We start from the raw sequence: 15,850 nt of genomic DNA on the forward strand, positions 1-15,850 counted from the left end.
TTGCATTGTGCATTATCATCTAACTTGTTTAATACATAGAGTATCTCATACGGGTTACAATACAATATATTTTTATCAAAGGTGACGAATGACAAAAAAATCCTCTAAGTTCCTTGTAAAACGGTTAAACAAGGAAGAAGTGATATTACAATTAATGCGGTAAATACAAAGGGATAGTGGGAACATTTCAAATTCACGAATTTCAGATTTTTATCTTCGTGATATCGGGTTTTCAACATACAAAATTCACGAATTCGCAATTTCAGCTTCATGAATTTACGAACTCAACTTCACGAATTAACGATTTTAACTTCAAGAATTCACGAAGTTGAATTCGCGAGGTTTTGAAATCGTGAATCGTCAATTCACGAAGATCATATTTGGATTTCCGAAGATGAAATGGGGAATTTGTGAAATTGAAATATACCCACCGATGTTTCGTAGATTAGTCTCAGAATTTATTCATTTCATTATAAAACAGCAACACTGCTATATAGATAATTTATAAACCAACAATCATGTTTAATGAAGCTGTATGCCTGTAGCTTAGTAGAATTATTAATAACATTGATATCACAGAGTAGTTACCCTCTCCTTGGCAATCCTTAACGTTACTAAATTTATGTTCTTTTAATATTTATTTTAAAATGTCTGCCGTTATATGTATATATATTTATCTCATCTACTATCATTATGATATTTTCAAAAAAGAAATACAAATAGCTGAAGAATAAATCAGGCGTATAGATTCAAAGAAAAGTTTAAAATTATTATATCACGTTTAAAGTTTTTCTTCTGAAATTTAGAAACTTTAAGATATAACGATAACGCAGTAAATCAAAATAACTCTCCTGTTTAACTTGTTCGGATATTCGGTATTTTCTTGCCCTGTACGGGAGAGATATACTTTCTGTATGTTTGCGAATACTGAAATTGGAAAAATAGGGTGGAATCGAATTCTCGTATTTTGTTTATATAGGTATCAAAACGCAGTGTGCTTTAATGATAAGGAATGCCGCTATGTTTATCTTCGTGAGTTAGGAAATAACTCCCGCTGTTTTCACTTTGCTTGTTATAAATTGTTAGATTAAAGAGTTTGAATCAAGGTATCATTATAATCCAATTAGTGGAGGTGTAACAACCTTATAATGTGTGCTGTTAAAAAAACTAAAATGTGGTTGGAGTTTTGTGAGTTTTTCTCTCTCTTTGTATTCTTTTATTAGATATTATTATAATGATACGTGCAACAATTTTCTAAATTGAAAATATTTTTTTTTTATGATAATAATAATAATAATAATAATAATAATAATAATAATTTTAATGATTTTAATGATAATGATAATTAACAATGTAAGGAATGACATGTTTCCGACATATGCTTTTAAGATCTTTATGCCTGCCTTTTTATTTGCATCTTGGACAAAAAAAATAATAGTTTTGGTCTCAGTTTGCATATAGTTAGTTAGTGAGTTTTGTTGTTGTTTATTCTAATTATTATTATTATTATTATTATTATTATTATAATCATCATCATGATTATTATTCTTATTCTTATTATTATTACTGTTATTATTATTATTATGATATTATTATTATTATTGAGAAAAGAAGTTAACTTAGACTATAATTCAAAATCGGGTAAATACACAAAATCATACATGCATATCTGTTCCACTATAATGTGGAACGTAAGTAAATATTACATATAAGTATGTGAAAAAAGTTAAAGTATAAAGCTTTTATAGCATGACATAATTTAATACAGTTACATAATTGTGAATTTAGTATAAACGGTGAATTTGCTTATTGCTTAATCATATATATTAACAAGCTCATCACAAGTTTATTCAATGTTATCTTTCAGGTAGACGTAGTGTATTTACAACAGCAAAATGGGATGAAAATGACGGGCTATATAGCTGTGTTGATTTCATAAAAATATTAAAAGGAAGTTAATAAATGAAAAGGTGTTCTCGTTTGTGGATTTTTGTATATAAACGTGTGACTTCAACCAAAAGGATGTACAAGCTGAAAGGATGTAATGTAATTCACATATACCATTCACATATATACACAAGTGTTAAAAGGGACTTTTCAGAGTGTTTCAAAGTTCTATTTAAATATCTAAGTGCAAAGAAGTTAAACATTTTATGAAGCAATGTATGACAATGTTAGGCACTATCTGGCGAGTGTGTTTATGTTATGTTTGATGAAGAAGTATATTTGCCTGCAGCATTTAGCGAATGTGCCCGTGTTCATCCACTGTAAACAAACGGTAAGATCTGTTTTTCTTTTTTCTCCTGTTTTAATTAAGATATCTGTGAGAAATTATTACTAGAACAATCATTTTGCATATATATTTTGTAAACTTCAACTGATTTCCCGCTCTATAGTCTTAATGTAATGAATGTTTTAATATAAATATTACTTTTATTAATTATTTTATTGGCCCAAGTTACTCTGGAGTCTTTGGATATCAAGTACTAATTTATAACTGCTGTAGTTACTGTATTGTTTTAAATGTTTTCAGTACAAAGTAACGTAATGTGCATATGATATCCACAATGTTTCGTTATTCATTCAATTTGTAAACAGAATAATTATCATATTATTATATAACTATAGATGTGTTAACTTTTATCAGCTGAAATAACTACGATATTTTATACTTAAGTGTATATCTTAATTATATTTTGGAATTCTATAAAATAAATTTGTTTGTTTTTTCTTTGTATTTAAATGAGATATATAACCAGTAACGAACGTTAAAGTTTTACTTAATATAAAGTTTTTAGAAAATCTAAACTTAATTGAAATACGATAAAGGAAGAAGGAAGTTTAAAACGCTGGTAGATATATAGGTGATCATTTGTTCCGCTCGAACGCTTACGGTAAGGTTATTTACACTGGGTTATCTTATTTTCCAGAAGCTGAATATTTAAAAAAGTGCGAATTTTATTTTTAAAACAAATAAAAACAGCACGATTGCTTAACTTTCGTTGAATATTGTATTCCATTCTATCTTTATATGGAAGGTCGGTAGGTTACAGGTTATTAAATTCCTCATATGTTCTCCATTCCTTTAAAAGTTTAATAAAGGAAATAACTGGACAATATTCAAACGCCGAAAGATATAATAGTTAAAGTATTTGCTCTTAAATCGGATTCAAATGAATTTTTATATTGTTCCGTTTTCTTACTTCGCGGGCACCTGTTTCACAATTATGTTTCAAACAAGGCGTTTCTGTCTTCAGAGTATACTTCAAAGCGTTGCGTAATTTTACATCTTTTATGAGGCGTAGTTTATTACATTAAACCAAAGAGCTTTCTTATATATACAAGAGTAATAAAATAAATATAAATGACGCGTGCTACTTTATTCTCCAAATTATTGTATTTATACAGCTTTCCGGTTAAACTGTTATCTCAAAGGTTCAGAGGGAGGTAAAGGATGTGTGTTTACATTACTGATTGAACCAATGTGATCACATCGTTTGATTTTCTTTTTTGATCATTTTGTAAGTGCTAAGGTAGCCTTGGTAACTTATCAAAACACGTCCAACAGATTTGCATAATTATACAAACTCTGCATTGAATGTTTATAAAAATATTGAACATTTTACTGAGTGTTTGCTACTAAATAAATAAAAACAAACTTTATTTATAATACACTTGCAACCCCCCCCCCCCCTCCCTGCCTAATTCCCCTATGTTTGTGATTATTCAATTCCTTATGTTATCGTTTATGTTCATATTGTAATGGTTAAGAATATAGCCATAACAGTGGCTTAGTAAATGTGAACAGTTTATACCAATCGTGTTAAAACTAATAAAGAGTCGAATTGTGTAAAATTGTAATGCTACATAAAAAGGCAAGTTGAAGTAGACAACATATGCATGTATATTGTTTTATAAGCTAGAATGACTGTCAACTGAATTAAAACCGATTGTCCTGGGTTCAAACACCAACTTTTCTTTTAACATGCCAGATACCCTTTAAACAGAAAACGTGTTATATTTCAATTATGGTAATATAGGTATTCTTTGGCTAAATAAAGCACATTGAAAAAAATATGGTGTATGGTAATTATTTTAAAAATCTTATAAAATCAAAACTTCACATCAAAGTGTTTCATATTTTACTAGGTCAACCTCACATTTGAAATCGCCCTTTAATCAAATAGATTTTAACGTGTTTCGAAGCCGAAAAAAATGAAAGTTGATAAAGTGGTGTAACATTAAAAAGTTGATAGAGTGGTGTAACATTTTTTATACATTTATCTTACAATTTGTTTAGAAAAACATATAAATCGACATTGAACTTTGTCGAAAACAATACTGATTCTATTTGACTCGTCCCAGTTGCTTAACCTTCATCGGCTTGATCCTCGTCAAAAATATTAGTTTAATATCTGTGTACTCGTTCAATAGAATACAGTATTGAACTCAACAATATATACTGACCTCATTGTACCTATATATTGGTTCATTTCATTCTAACAAATGAAGAACATACTATTTCTTTATTCAGGCGACTGACATATTGAACGCGACTCCACAGATTATCATTCCTCAGGAAACAAATGGTAAGATAATCTTTTAGGTAGCTTCTATTTTCATCTAAAGATAAAAAATTGTTGTGATCTGTTTAAGGTTGAAATTGTGAAATATCAATGAATTGTTTTATCTATAAAAGAAGGTAAACATCTCTTTGTTGTTAATATAAACAAGATGGTGGGTTGTGCCGTTCTGATTGACCGTTACTTGGAGGATGATATGATTTTGTGTGTAATGAAATTAAAAGGCATTAGTTAACATTATTTATTTTTGACCTCACATATTAACGTTAGCTCGGCTTTAATGTGTCAAACGCTTCCTGGATCTAATCAATACTGAAGTCATATATGGGAACATGGCCGACACTTCTTAAAATCCCTTCTGAGGAGTGCTCGTCTACAGAAGACTCACGGAAGGGCAAAGTCAAATCTATCTCAATAACTATGGATGGTTGATTAACCTGTCGCGTGTCCCTTAGGATAGTGGCGCTAAAAGGGGTGTTTACTGGAAACACTATCTTGAAAAAAATGTTAACTCCTTGCAACAAAAATATTAGGTATTAGGCATGGCGCGGATATTCGGGGCCCTGTGGGATCTTTACGGCGGCCTTCATGAATAAAGTCAAAGCCTTGTTGGTTCATGCTAATGCTTCGATGGTTAAGAGGAAAGCACCTTAACCACATGCACATGCCTTTAGAGGATAAACTTATGGTGGCGTATAGTACATATGTATTTCCTACAGTAAGAAAATGCTTACTATTGAAATATAGATAAAACTCTAGTTTTATACAATTTCAGACACGGAAGTTAACCTGTCAAATTTGGTAGCTGACAAACAACTGATGCTCGATCTTTGTCCCGATAGAAGATTCCTTAAAATTAGTTGGATATCAAATAAAATACAATGTAAGCGATATGTCGTGTTGTATACAAATAATTATGATTCCGTCTTTCTTTACAGCAGCTCAAATTATGTTTTTATAATCGTAAAATAAAGGGTTTAAAGCTATATTTCTGCTGTCAGTAGTTAGATTATTTTCAAAATATGTGTGAATGTTTCTTTAAAAGCAAATGTCACATAAACGAAATCGTTGGTTGCTTAACGGTATAAAACACTTGTTAATATAGCAGCATAATATTTTATTTTCCGATCAACTAACTTTGTAAGCATAGTATATTCATGTGTGTTAAGTATCAGCGGTATTATATGTTGAAACTATGTTGAGAGTCGGGTATTAGATAATGGAAATAAAATGATTTACTATTTATAAATGTCATGATATTATGTATATTTCGTGTAAACTAATTGTACCTTTTAAATTCATATTTTAATTTGAGGACTTAGTTATATGATGATATATGTGTGTAGACTTTATTCCTGGTATATGAACTGTATACTTTCCACAGTGTTATCAAGCCAGCGTACGGTCTACATGTAAATAGTGGATGCACCTTTATTTTAAGATAACTAATTTAACCATTACATAAGTCATGATCCCACATCTTGCTGAACGATATAATCGTTAAGTTTATTCTTATTTATGTTAGTTCGTTTGTGTTGGAATATAATACTTTCTTCCTGGAACAAACCAGTACTAAGCAATGAATGTAAAGTTTTTTGCTCAAGGAAACAACGACTTGCCCTTGACCGGTTTTTAACACAATTTGCCAGGAAGTCTTAGATTATAAGTTTGAAGCGTTAACCACTCGGACTTGCCACCTTTAATTTATAATAATAGGACTGTCTTTTTACACATTTCATTTATCAAATTAATGGTTTAATTGCTGGTGAAGAATAATCTAACGAACTGATAAATTTTGTATGTGATTTGAAATGTATTATAAGTGTGTCTATCTTTTTCATAGAACCCACGATAAAAAACACGTTATACATTATTCCGTGATTTCCATATTACATATTACATATTATCAAGTGACTTATAAGAAACAGTTTTACTTGCATACATTAAGAGTTGCACATTAACAATGCTATTTTATGTAGATTTTATTTATTCAGGGAAAGAAACCAGACTCTGTTATGAGATGCTCACATTACAAGATGAGATTCTAATGGGACCAGTCTGCTTTAATTTGCACGTGCATGAGTTAAATCTCTCATCAGCAATGGTGATTACTTTGATTTATTGTCTATCTTCCTATCCTAATCTCCTGCTTTAATCGAAATAGATATGTACGTGAAGTGTCATCTTTCTTCAATTTGATGTCTGAAAAACATTTTTAAGAAAGATTTGTACTTTCATATATCAAATCTCATTGACAAAAGTAATGTATCTATATGGCCGAATAAAGGGTACTCATTTCACAGATGACGTCACAAAGTGTCATGTTTCTTACAAATTAGCAAAGTGATGCATATTTGAACAGTGGTAAAATATGTGCATGCTTTAGCATAGCTTAAAGGTTATACCACATAGGTTCAAGGTTAACAAAGGAAATGTTAGTTCAGAGAATTGATTGACATAATTCCAAAGATTTGACCAACAAATTTTAATTCGATAAAAAACAACTTTGTAGATACATACTTAACCAAAGACTGTTAGTTTATGATTGACATAATTATGATGTCAAGTACCCCAAAACTGTGAGATCCGTATTTTACGGTGGATATCTACTGATTATACAAATGTATACTTTGACTTTATTTAAATGTACCTAAAATGGAGGAATAATTTGTTTGTGAAATGTTACACATTTCAAAACTGTCATGAATATGTTTATCTTTGTTTATGATTTTAGATTTCTTTATGAAGATATGATTTATTGCACAATGTTCAATTATTCAATGCTATAACTTAAAGGTAAAGATGTTTAAATGAAAATCGATCTAATTTTCTTTCGTACAAGCGTGGATAAAGTAATTTATAAGTTTCAGAAGAAGCCATTTTCAGTGTTTGTTTATACTCATTTATGTCACAGGGTGAGAAAAATGTGCAGCCTGACCGGGACTCGAAACCGGGACCTTCGGAATAACGTCCCGCGGCTTTATCAACTGAGCTATCCGGCCGCTTACACATCTTCTCCCCCAATAAGCGAACAGTTCTGAACCGTGACATACTCCCCTGCTATATTGAAATTCGTCCTCGAGTTTCACAGAGTTACAGAATAATGTTAATTAAACTCTGGGCTATTTGCAGTCACGGTCCCCCTTTGGGCGCCAAAATGTCACAGGGTGAGAAAAATGTACAGTCTGACATGGACTCAAACCCGGGACATTCGGATTACCGTTCCGCGGCTTATCCGGCCGCTTACACATCTTCTCCCCTAATAAGTGAACAGTTCTGAACCATGACATTTATATTTTTGCTTTCTTATTAAACATTAGAAAATTGCTGCATGTATTTCAACATTTCTTATGAACACAGTGGTTATAATATATAGATATCTATTATATATTGTTAATGATTGACTACACGTATACATATGTACAAATGTACTTACTGAAACAGTATTACTTATAAATTTGTTAGAATACGTGTAACGCATAATATGTACTATTGATTATATTATATTCCACAGAATTGTTGGTTTCCAATGAAACATATCGACAAACGACCGAATATCAAGGCATGGGTTTATCAATCATCTACAAGCGTGCAATTAGGCTACTCTGGAAGTCTACATATCAGTGATTTGGGTGTGTATATATATATCTATAATTAAGGTATTACATTTTTCTGTAGGCATCCGATAAAGAAGTTTACAGAAAAAGGGTCACCTTGTTTAAGTATTCTCAACTAGAAATCCACGTTCAATCCTAGAATTTTTTATTTTCAAATTCAGATGTATAAACAAATCGATACATCTAGTAGATAAACTTACTGGGTATATAAATTGTGTCGGGAATATAAACGTAAAAATCATCTGTTTGATACACTATAGATTTATAGAACTATTGCAATATTTGAGGTGTATTGCAATATTTATGACAGCACATTGCAATGTTTACAGTAATATTTAAGATTGATAGTATTACTGCTATATTTAAGGTAACATTGTAATACTTGAAGCAGCGTTGCAATTTTTTAGATAACAGTACTAAATTGACAAAATTGTAATATGTTTACTTTATTATTGTAATATTAATCATGGTAATATTGCAATATTCGTGATATTTCATCTTTACCAGATCCTGTTCACAGTTGTAAGGATACATGTGAAGTGGTACCTATGCAAATTAGTTCTCAAATTGATTGTAAAGATATGGCTTCAATATTTTACGATACGTCAACAATTGTGAAACATCTGTCTTTCCATGGCGTTGTTAATCCATCATGCGACGAAAATATCATCCAGATTTCTAGACAGGTAAACGCTTTATATTAAGTATGAGGTTTTCCCCTGATAATTGATTTTGTTATGGAATTTGCTGTACAATCACATGATTGTACACTTATATATAAATCTGTTTAAGCCGGTGCTAGGGGCGTGGACGATAATACCGTCCATAACGTGCTCACTATAACCGGGCATGAAACATATTTTTTTTTTAATTTTGCCGTTTTTGGACTTTCTATGGAGATTCTTATTTTCTCTATTTTATGTGTACTATTCTTCAGTAATTTTATTGTCATTTCTTTCATTGGCAAGTATAGCTGAATTGACACTATTTTTCAAAAGATTGACTTTTGAAATGATGATTGATCAATAGTTGATATTGAAAAATGCTTTGTATAAAATATTAATCTGCCTAAAAAATAAACGAAGATTGTCCGACAAATAAAGGTAAAATGCAAATTCCAGTGGATATTTACAGAAATGCCTTAGCCCTTGTACAATATGAGTTATTTAAAATTCAAGCGCAGTAAGTTATAAAATAGAAAGGAAAAATGCCAAAATGTTGACATTCACCTGTACACTTACTTTATACTCTTTGGTGGGCATAATGTAACTTTAACAAATATGATGTCGGTTTTTACGACGACTGTGCTTTGTCTTGTACCCTGTTCTGCTTTTATTTAGGGCCCCCGCTTGTCTCCTTACCGGTGGTCCTCTGAAACTGGGTTGTGTGGAGGATGCGTTCATTGATCGCTACCCTTCCTTGTTGAGCTTGTTTTGTCATATTTACTTAGTGAAATACTTTATTTTTGTTAATCTTAAAAGTCTTATGCTTTTAAATTGTGAATGCATAGTTTAACGCGTTATTGTAGACTTTTTTTTATTTTGTAATGCTTGTTACTTTATGAAAAAGGAGTTTCATATTTGCTACTTATGTTTCAGACAGATACACGACTTGAGTACCACCTGAATTGTGAATACAGTGGTATAGGGCACATAAAGGTCAGTTATACTTTTTAAGAATAACATTTTAAGCTCTCCAATCAGTATATACTCTACATACTTTTATCTGCTCATCTAGTTTTTTTACGGATTGCAAATCGTTCTATTTCGGAGTAAGTACTCCGTACTCTCCCCAGAAAAAAAAGACAAAAAAGACAAACAAGCAAACAAAAGCCATGGAGGGCCATCGGATGTCTCCTGCTCTTGTACAGGTCACACGGTGAAGTTTATGTATTCTTAAATAACATTTTGACTTAAATAAACACTTAACATAATATTCTGGTTCTTACCTATTACATTTGTCTCTAGATGATATTTGTAGAATACAAAATTAAATGCGTTATAAATAAGCGAATAAAAATGTGCATTTCATAACTGCATGCTTGCAGTCTTATCGGAGATTCTTTACAAAGTCCTTTTTAGCTTTCCCCTTTCATATGAATAAGCTAGTAAATTCAAAAGGAAACACTCGTTACGTTGCGTGTTGTTTATATATCGTGCATTTTGTGTTGAGTTCGAAAGTAATTATTAAGAAAATGAAATTATACTACAATTGTACTGACATCAATCATCCCACGCAAAAATGACACATGGCCTGCTCAGTAGTTATCACATACAGCAGTCATCACACACAATTTCACATGGATTGCTAAATAATATCTTTTGTCGGCAAACGTGCATTAAAAATATATTCTGATTTCACAAAAAACAGAGAAACACAAAGACTATATGCCTATTCAAGAAATGAAAGAATCATTTTCCAGATGTCAGAATGTTTGCATTTTCACATTTTTTATTATCGTTATCTTCGTTTTATTTTAGTGTTAAAATTGATTATTATGTAACTTATTTTCTAGGTGCTCTACAGTGTTCAAGATAAATATTGCCTGAAGTACCAGCAAGTTAGAGTTAATTGTTCAAAAGGCAAGATAATTCAATACGTTTCCTTATAAATAATGTAAATTTGTTAAAGAAGTATTCATTTTTAATTAAAAAAGCTAAGCATACTATTAGAAAGCTGAACTTAATAAGCCATTATTCTGTTTATCTTTTTATATTTTGCTATTTCGAACCACGTAACATTCTATTACTTCTTTCGCTTTCTTGCAATGAGTAAAGTTATAGTGATATAGTACTTTGTATTGATGTCAATCTAACGTTATTTAACATTATGTAACAATTATGGAAAAGTATGTCAAATGTCAAACTTGTTCACATTCTGGGCTATTTCCGGCTAAACACATTTACGTTCCTTCTTAGGCACACTTTGAAACTTACCCTTTAAGGAAATGTTAGCTTAAGCTTGTTATGAGTCTTTTACTTTGTTATCTTCAATTGTTTCAGGAAACTCTAGTAATATACCAACAGTTCCTGTGGATCATGGAAATATACATTCGTTTGGGACATTTGTGATATTTGGAATAATTTGTGTTGTCGTAATAGCGGCTATATTCTTCAGTATTATATTTGGTTAGTTATGTTTTGCTTTTAATTGATTACTAAAGTGTATGACAGGTTATCATATTTTGAAATATTCTAAAGATATTGAAGATATCTGGACAAAAAAAAAATTTGTTATGTATTTTAATGCCTTTGCCATAAAATTTTTACTTATTTGTTCTAACAAATGCGCCGTCCTGAAGAAAATGCTAAGTTAATTGTTAATAAAATATGTAGATTTTACTGTGTGGAATTATTTGTACCTGGTTTATTTTTTTTAGTTGTACAGTGGTTAATGTACTTACGTATCAAATACCGGAGATCTCAGCATGAAAGCAAAGAAGGTAAACTGTTTGAATGATTTTCAATTGTGCATTATACTATATAAATAAGGGCAAATCTGTAACCTTACACTATAAATATGGTGCTGACGAAACAGCTTATGTTCGGATCCAAAAAGAGGAAGGGGATTGGGGGCATTTTTCGGCTGTGCTTATGTGTGCGTTAATTTTTAAACATTCGTTTGAGTGGACTTTTTTTTCTTTTTCTTTTTTTTTTTGCTTCCTTTTTGCTTCTTTAACCTGCATACGTTCAAGAAGCTGTCAATTTGCTAAACATGTTTTTTTCCTTCTAATAGTGAATACTTATACTGCCGTCATATTGATCTCACATCTTACATGAAACAATGTAATGCTGTTTTAAAAGATTATCAACTCTTTGAGAATGAAATGTTTTTGTCAGTGTACTAATTACATTCCAAATTTAACTACATACCGAATCTGTAGGATGTTTCATCTAACAAAATTCAGGATTCAGGCAACTCAATTTTTTATCACATTTTATGTTATTATTCAGGCTTTACTAAAGTTATAATGCCTTTGCTTGAGAGATGATATGGTATATAAGGCTTAAGGAGCCTTAAAGTGAATTATGATCATGTTTGAATAGTAATGTATTTCAAAAGATTTTCTATTGTAATAGGAACTGGCCAATACATGGATAATGAAGAAATGTGTATTAAAGAAACATATATGAAAATACCTAAAGAATGAAAAAAACTGGCTCCACTCTTTAAAAGAAATTGCAGCAATTACCCGATACATTATAAAATGATAATTTTTGAAATTTTCATTAAGTTCACGTGATGCATTGATTATTTTGTCACATAAAATTGAACACCTTATAACAAAAATGTCAAGTCATTTTTTTGTTTATACCTGATTCACTGACAAAATTAAACATTTGGAATGGTCATGTTCTTTCTAAATGTCTTTTATGATATGTTATTATGATATTTAGAAGTCTCGGAATGCACAGTATAAAGGCGATGGCTGACAAAATCCCACTTAAAGACAAGGACGTTGAAGGTTTTGTTGTATTGATATTTCGTTAGCTGATCTAAAGTACAAATTGATCTAAATGTTTTTAGTGGTGTTAATGAATTGTAATTCAAAATTTTAAATGTGTTTTTTTTACCTGGCAACTTACTGGCAACAGAATAAGTAGACACAGATAACGAATATTTGAAAATCACAACCCGTAATTATAAAAAACCTCGCAAAGGTCTTCTTATATTTCACCAAATTTTACCAAAACAAAATTTAAAAAAACATTTTATAAAATATTTCTTATGTAATGACTTTAAATTGCTGTGACGATTTGCTTTTATTTCATAGATTGCCAAGTATTAACAAATGTCTTTCAAGTTTTCAAGTTTTGACGTCTTATCTGTGATACGCAGGCTTCATAACCTCTGATCCCCTTTTAAAATTCCATTTTATTTAGTTCCGCCCATTGTTTTCTCGTTTGGGGCACACGCTTTTTATTACTTGGGGACCATACGCCGCTTTTCATGGAATGGCACGGAAGTGTCACATTGAAGGTTCCATGATAACTGCCGTATGAACACATCTGCGGATGTTTTTAAATTCAAAATTTTACCATTTCATGTTTAAATGTTGAATTCTGCTTAAGCCGGTGCTAGGGGGCGTGGACGGTAACTTGCACTTTCCAGTACAGTCCATGAACAGGCTCAATCAAACCGAGCCTGCATCATTTTCAATTTTGCCGTGTTGGGCTTTCTTTAGGGATTCTGTATTTATCTATTTTATGCCTAGTTTATATACATGTATTTCAATTCAATTTTTATATGTCACTTGAAACATATTTCATCCGTTCCGTTTCAGAAAATACACAAAAGGATGAAAGGAGCAAACAAAAGGAATCATATTTGCCTAGAAAACTTTCAAACCGAGGATTGTGTTCAACATCGTTTTCAAATATACCGGAAAAAGGACGACGGGAACAAAAGCCAGTTGTTAGGTGTATCAGAAAAAAGTGTAACAATGGCGCTTCTGGAAGATACGAACCCATTTTATAAAAAAGAAAATATTATTTCTTCCCAAACCATACGATCACTTTACTCATGAGGCCACTAAAATACTGAAATATATCTTCGATAAAGAGGCTGGGATAACAAGTCAGTGTTGTTACGATCGGAGTATTCATAAACACTACATGACAAGTAACCGTGATAGATGGATAAATAATGTGTTAGGGGACCATGATAGAATATTGATATTTTTATGTTTTAAATCACTTAGTGCCCCACCAAATGAGGAAAAATATGAGCCAATGGTGGACGAAATACTTGACAATCTATTATTATCAAAGGTAGCCTCTACTAGACTATGCAAGATTGTTTTCTTATATTTTACTGAAAGTTCCAAAAATATACAGAAGAAACACCATGGAGACAATTTCCATATTCACGATACAAGCTCTTTTCAGAACTTTGTATGTGATGTTTTGAACTTCTGCGGGAGAAGTCAAGATCAATATTCAGATATGATATATAAAATATTGCACTGCCAGGCGTCTGGTCACTTTCTTAAATACATTGGATTGACGGGTAGTCCTCACTCGAAATAATGACAAACATTATCAGAAACATGAGATTAAATCAAAATTGTATTCGAATGTTTTCATTTTCTTGAAGCTTTAAATGCGCATGCATATAAATGCGTGAAAATGCTTTAAAACACTATTACTCCCGTCCGCAAGCAGTTTCCGAGCAAATCTTCCCTTGAATGTATGGACGATCTGTTTGTACACTAAGTAAATCTTGACAAAGAATATGGGAATTCGATCTTAGAACTTCAAGGTAGTTAAGCCATGCGACCGTAACTAAAGTGACAAATACCAATATCTGCAGTTTCGTCACAGTTGCATACATATCATGATTTTGTGTGTGAATGCAATCCATTTTTATGTTGACAAATCATTGGTTATGATTTTTTTCTCTTTCATATCTGTTTCGTTTTTATATAGATATACTGTTTCAAAAGGCACCTTTCTAATGGATAAAGTTGTACAATTTTTTTTAATTTCTACGTACTATACATAACTCTTTTTTGTTATATATTTAAAACATCTGTATTCATTGATAAAAAACGCCAGGCAGGTAAAGATTCGTTTCAAACAAGGAAGCACATTATGATAAATCTGCTCGTTCAGCAGAAAGGAAGTAACAAACAGAAGCAAACCAATAGACAGAACAGAAACTAGCACGAAACAGCAACAGACAAAACAAATAAAAAAAGAATATTTGAGCAGGAATGGTTTCAATATCAACTGCAGCTACTTTCTTTTAAAAATCGTTTCACTGTGGAACATCCATATTATCAATAGTATCAAATACAGAGTTGTCACTTGATAAATTATCTAATCGGTTATATTTCATCAAATAGTTGAAATCCTCGTACTAGTTTCTCCACATGTAACATAATAATCATCGCACAAGATTGTTGAATATTTTGTAAGAGACAAATGATAATTTGAATCTAAGTCTGAGATCGATTTTTAATAAAAAAATTAGCATACCCAAAGATCAAAATAGCGGTATCTGAAGTACAGAGTCTGCTTTTTTTAGTGCCCCTTGTCACAGACTTGCAGTGTTGGACAACCTCATATGATGATATCATTGGACTATGTCACTATCTGATAGATATGAGAATCCTAGCTAAAGAAGTTCATCACTCTTTATTCGTTTCTGTAGTGCATAGTCTTCCTCATCCATCATAAATATGCAATTGATAAGGTTTGCATTCCTGGATTGGAAATGATTCAAATGGAAGTTTATGAGCCATCATCTATGAACCCCTTAAAATAATGGCAGTCACTTGTTGGGAATTTCAAATTTTGTAACATGAATGTGGTGTTAACGGTGTAATATCTGCAAAATGGCCTCCAAACAGCAACAACCTATTTAAAACAATTTGCATCTTTCATAAAGATAAACTTCATTATAAAATAAATATTTTTAGAGCAACAACCTTAAACAAGAAAAAGAAAAAAACGTTTAAGAATTAATGTTGCTCTGCGGAAGAAATAACTACAGATTTTAAGTGCTAGACTGTAAAATACTGTAATCATAAGTAAAACAGTGAAGTTTAATAAAAGCAATACTCATATTTTTGTAGTTCCTATATCACGTGAGGCAAAGACTGTCTGACTATATACATCGAGATCTTGAAGTTTGTCAACATGAACA

General features: G+C 31.2%; 1 protein-coding gene across 1 annotated transcript in view; it reads left to right on the forward strand.

Moving 5' to 3' along the window:
* The first annotated feature begins 1,870 nt into the window (after positions 1-1,870).
* Positions 1,871-15,850, forward strand: part of LOC132758562 (uncharacterized) — a 223,406-nt gene continuing 209,426 nt past the window's right edge. The window contains exons 1-10 of the mRNA XM_060750239.1: positions 1,871-2,278; positions 4,535-4,589; positions 5,359-5,466; positions 6,578-6,687; positions 8,098-8,215; positions 8,708-8,886; positions 9,799-9,858; positions 10,716-10,782; positions 11,203-11,328; positions 11,580-11,642. Coding sequence (XP_060606222.1) covers positions 2,162-2,278; positions 4,535-4,589; positions 5,359-5,466; positions 6,578-6,687; positions 8,098-8,215; positions 8,708-8,886; positions 9,799-9,858; positions 10,716-10,782; positions 11,203-11,328; positions 11,580-11,642 — 1,003 coding nt within the window. The 5' untranslated portion in view covers positions 1,871-2,161. The remainder of the gene's footprint in view (positions 2,279-4,534; positions 4,590-5,358; positions 5,467-6,577; positions 6,688-8,097; positions 8,216-8,707; positions 8,887-9,798; positions 9,859-10,715; positions 10,783-11,202; positions 11,329-11,579; positions 11,643-15,850) is intronic.

Source organism: Ruditapes philippinarum, unplaced genomic scaffold, assembly GCF_026571515.1.
Source record: "Ruditapes philippinarum isolate M1 unplaced genomic scaffold, ASM2657151v2 ctg773_1_1_1_1, whole genome shotgun sequence".
NCBI classification, from domain to species: domain Eukaryota; kingdom Metazoa; phylum Mollusca; class Bivalvia; order Venerida; family Veneridae; genus Ruditapes; species Ruditapes philippinarum.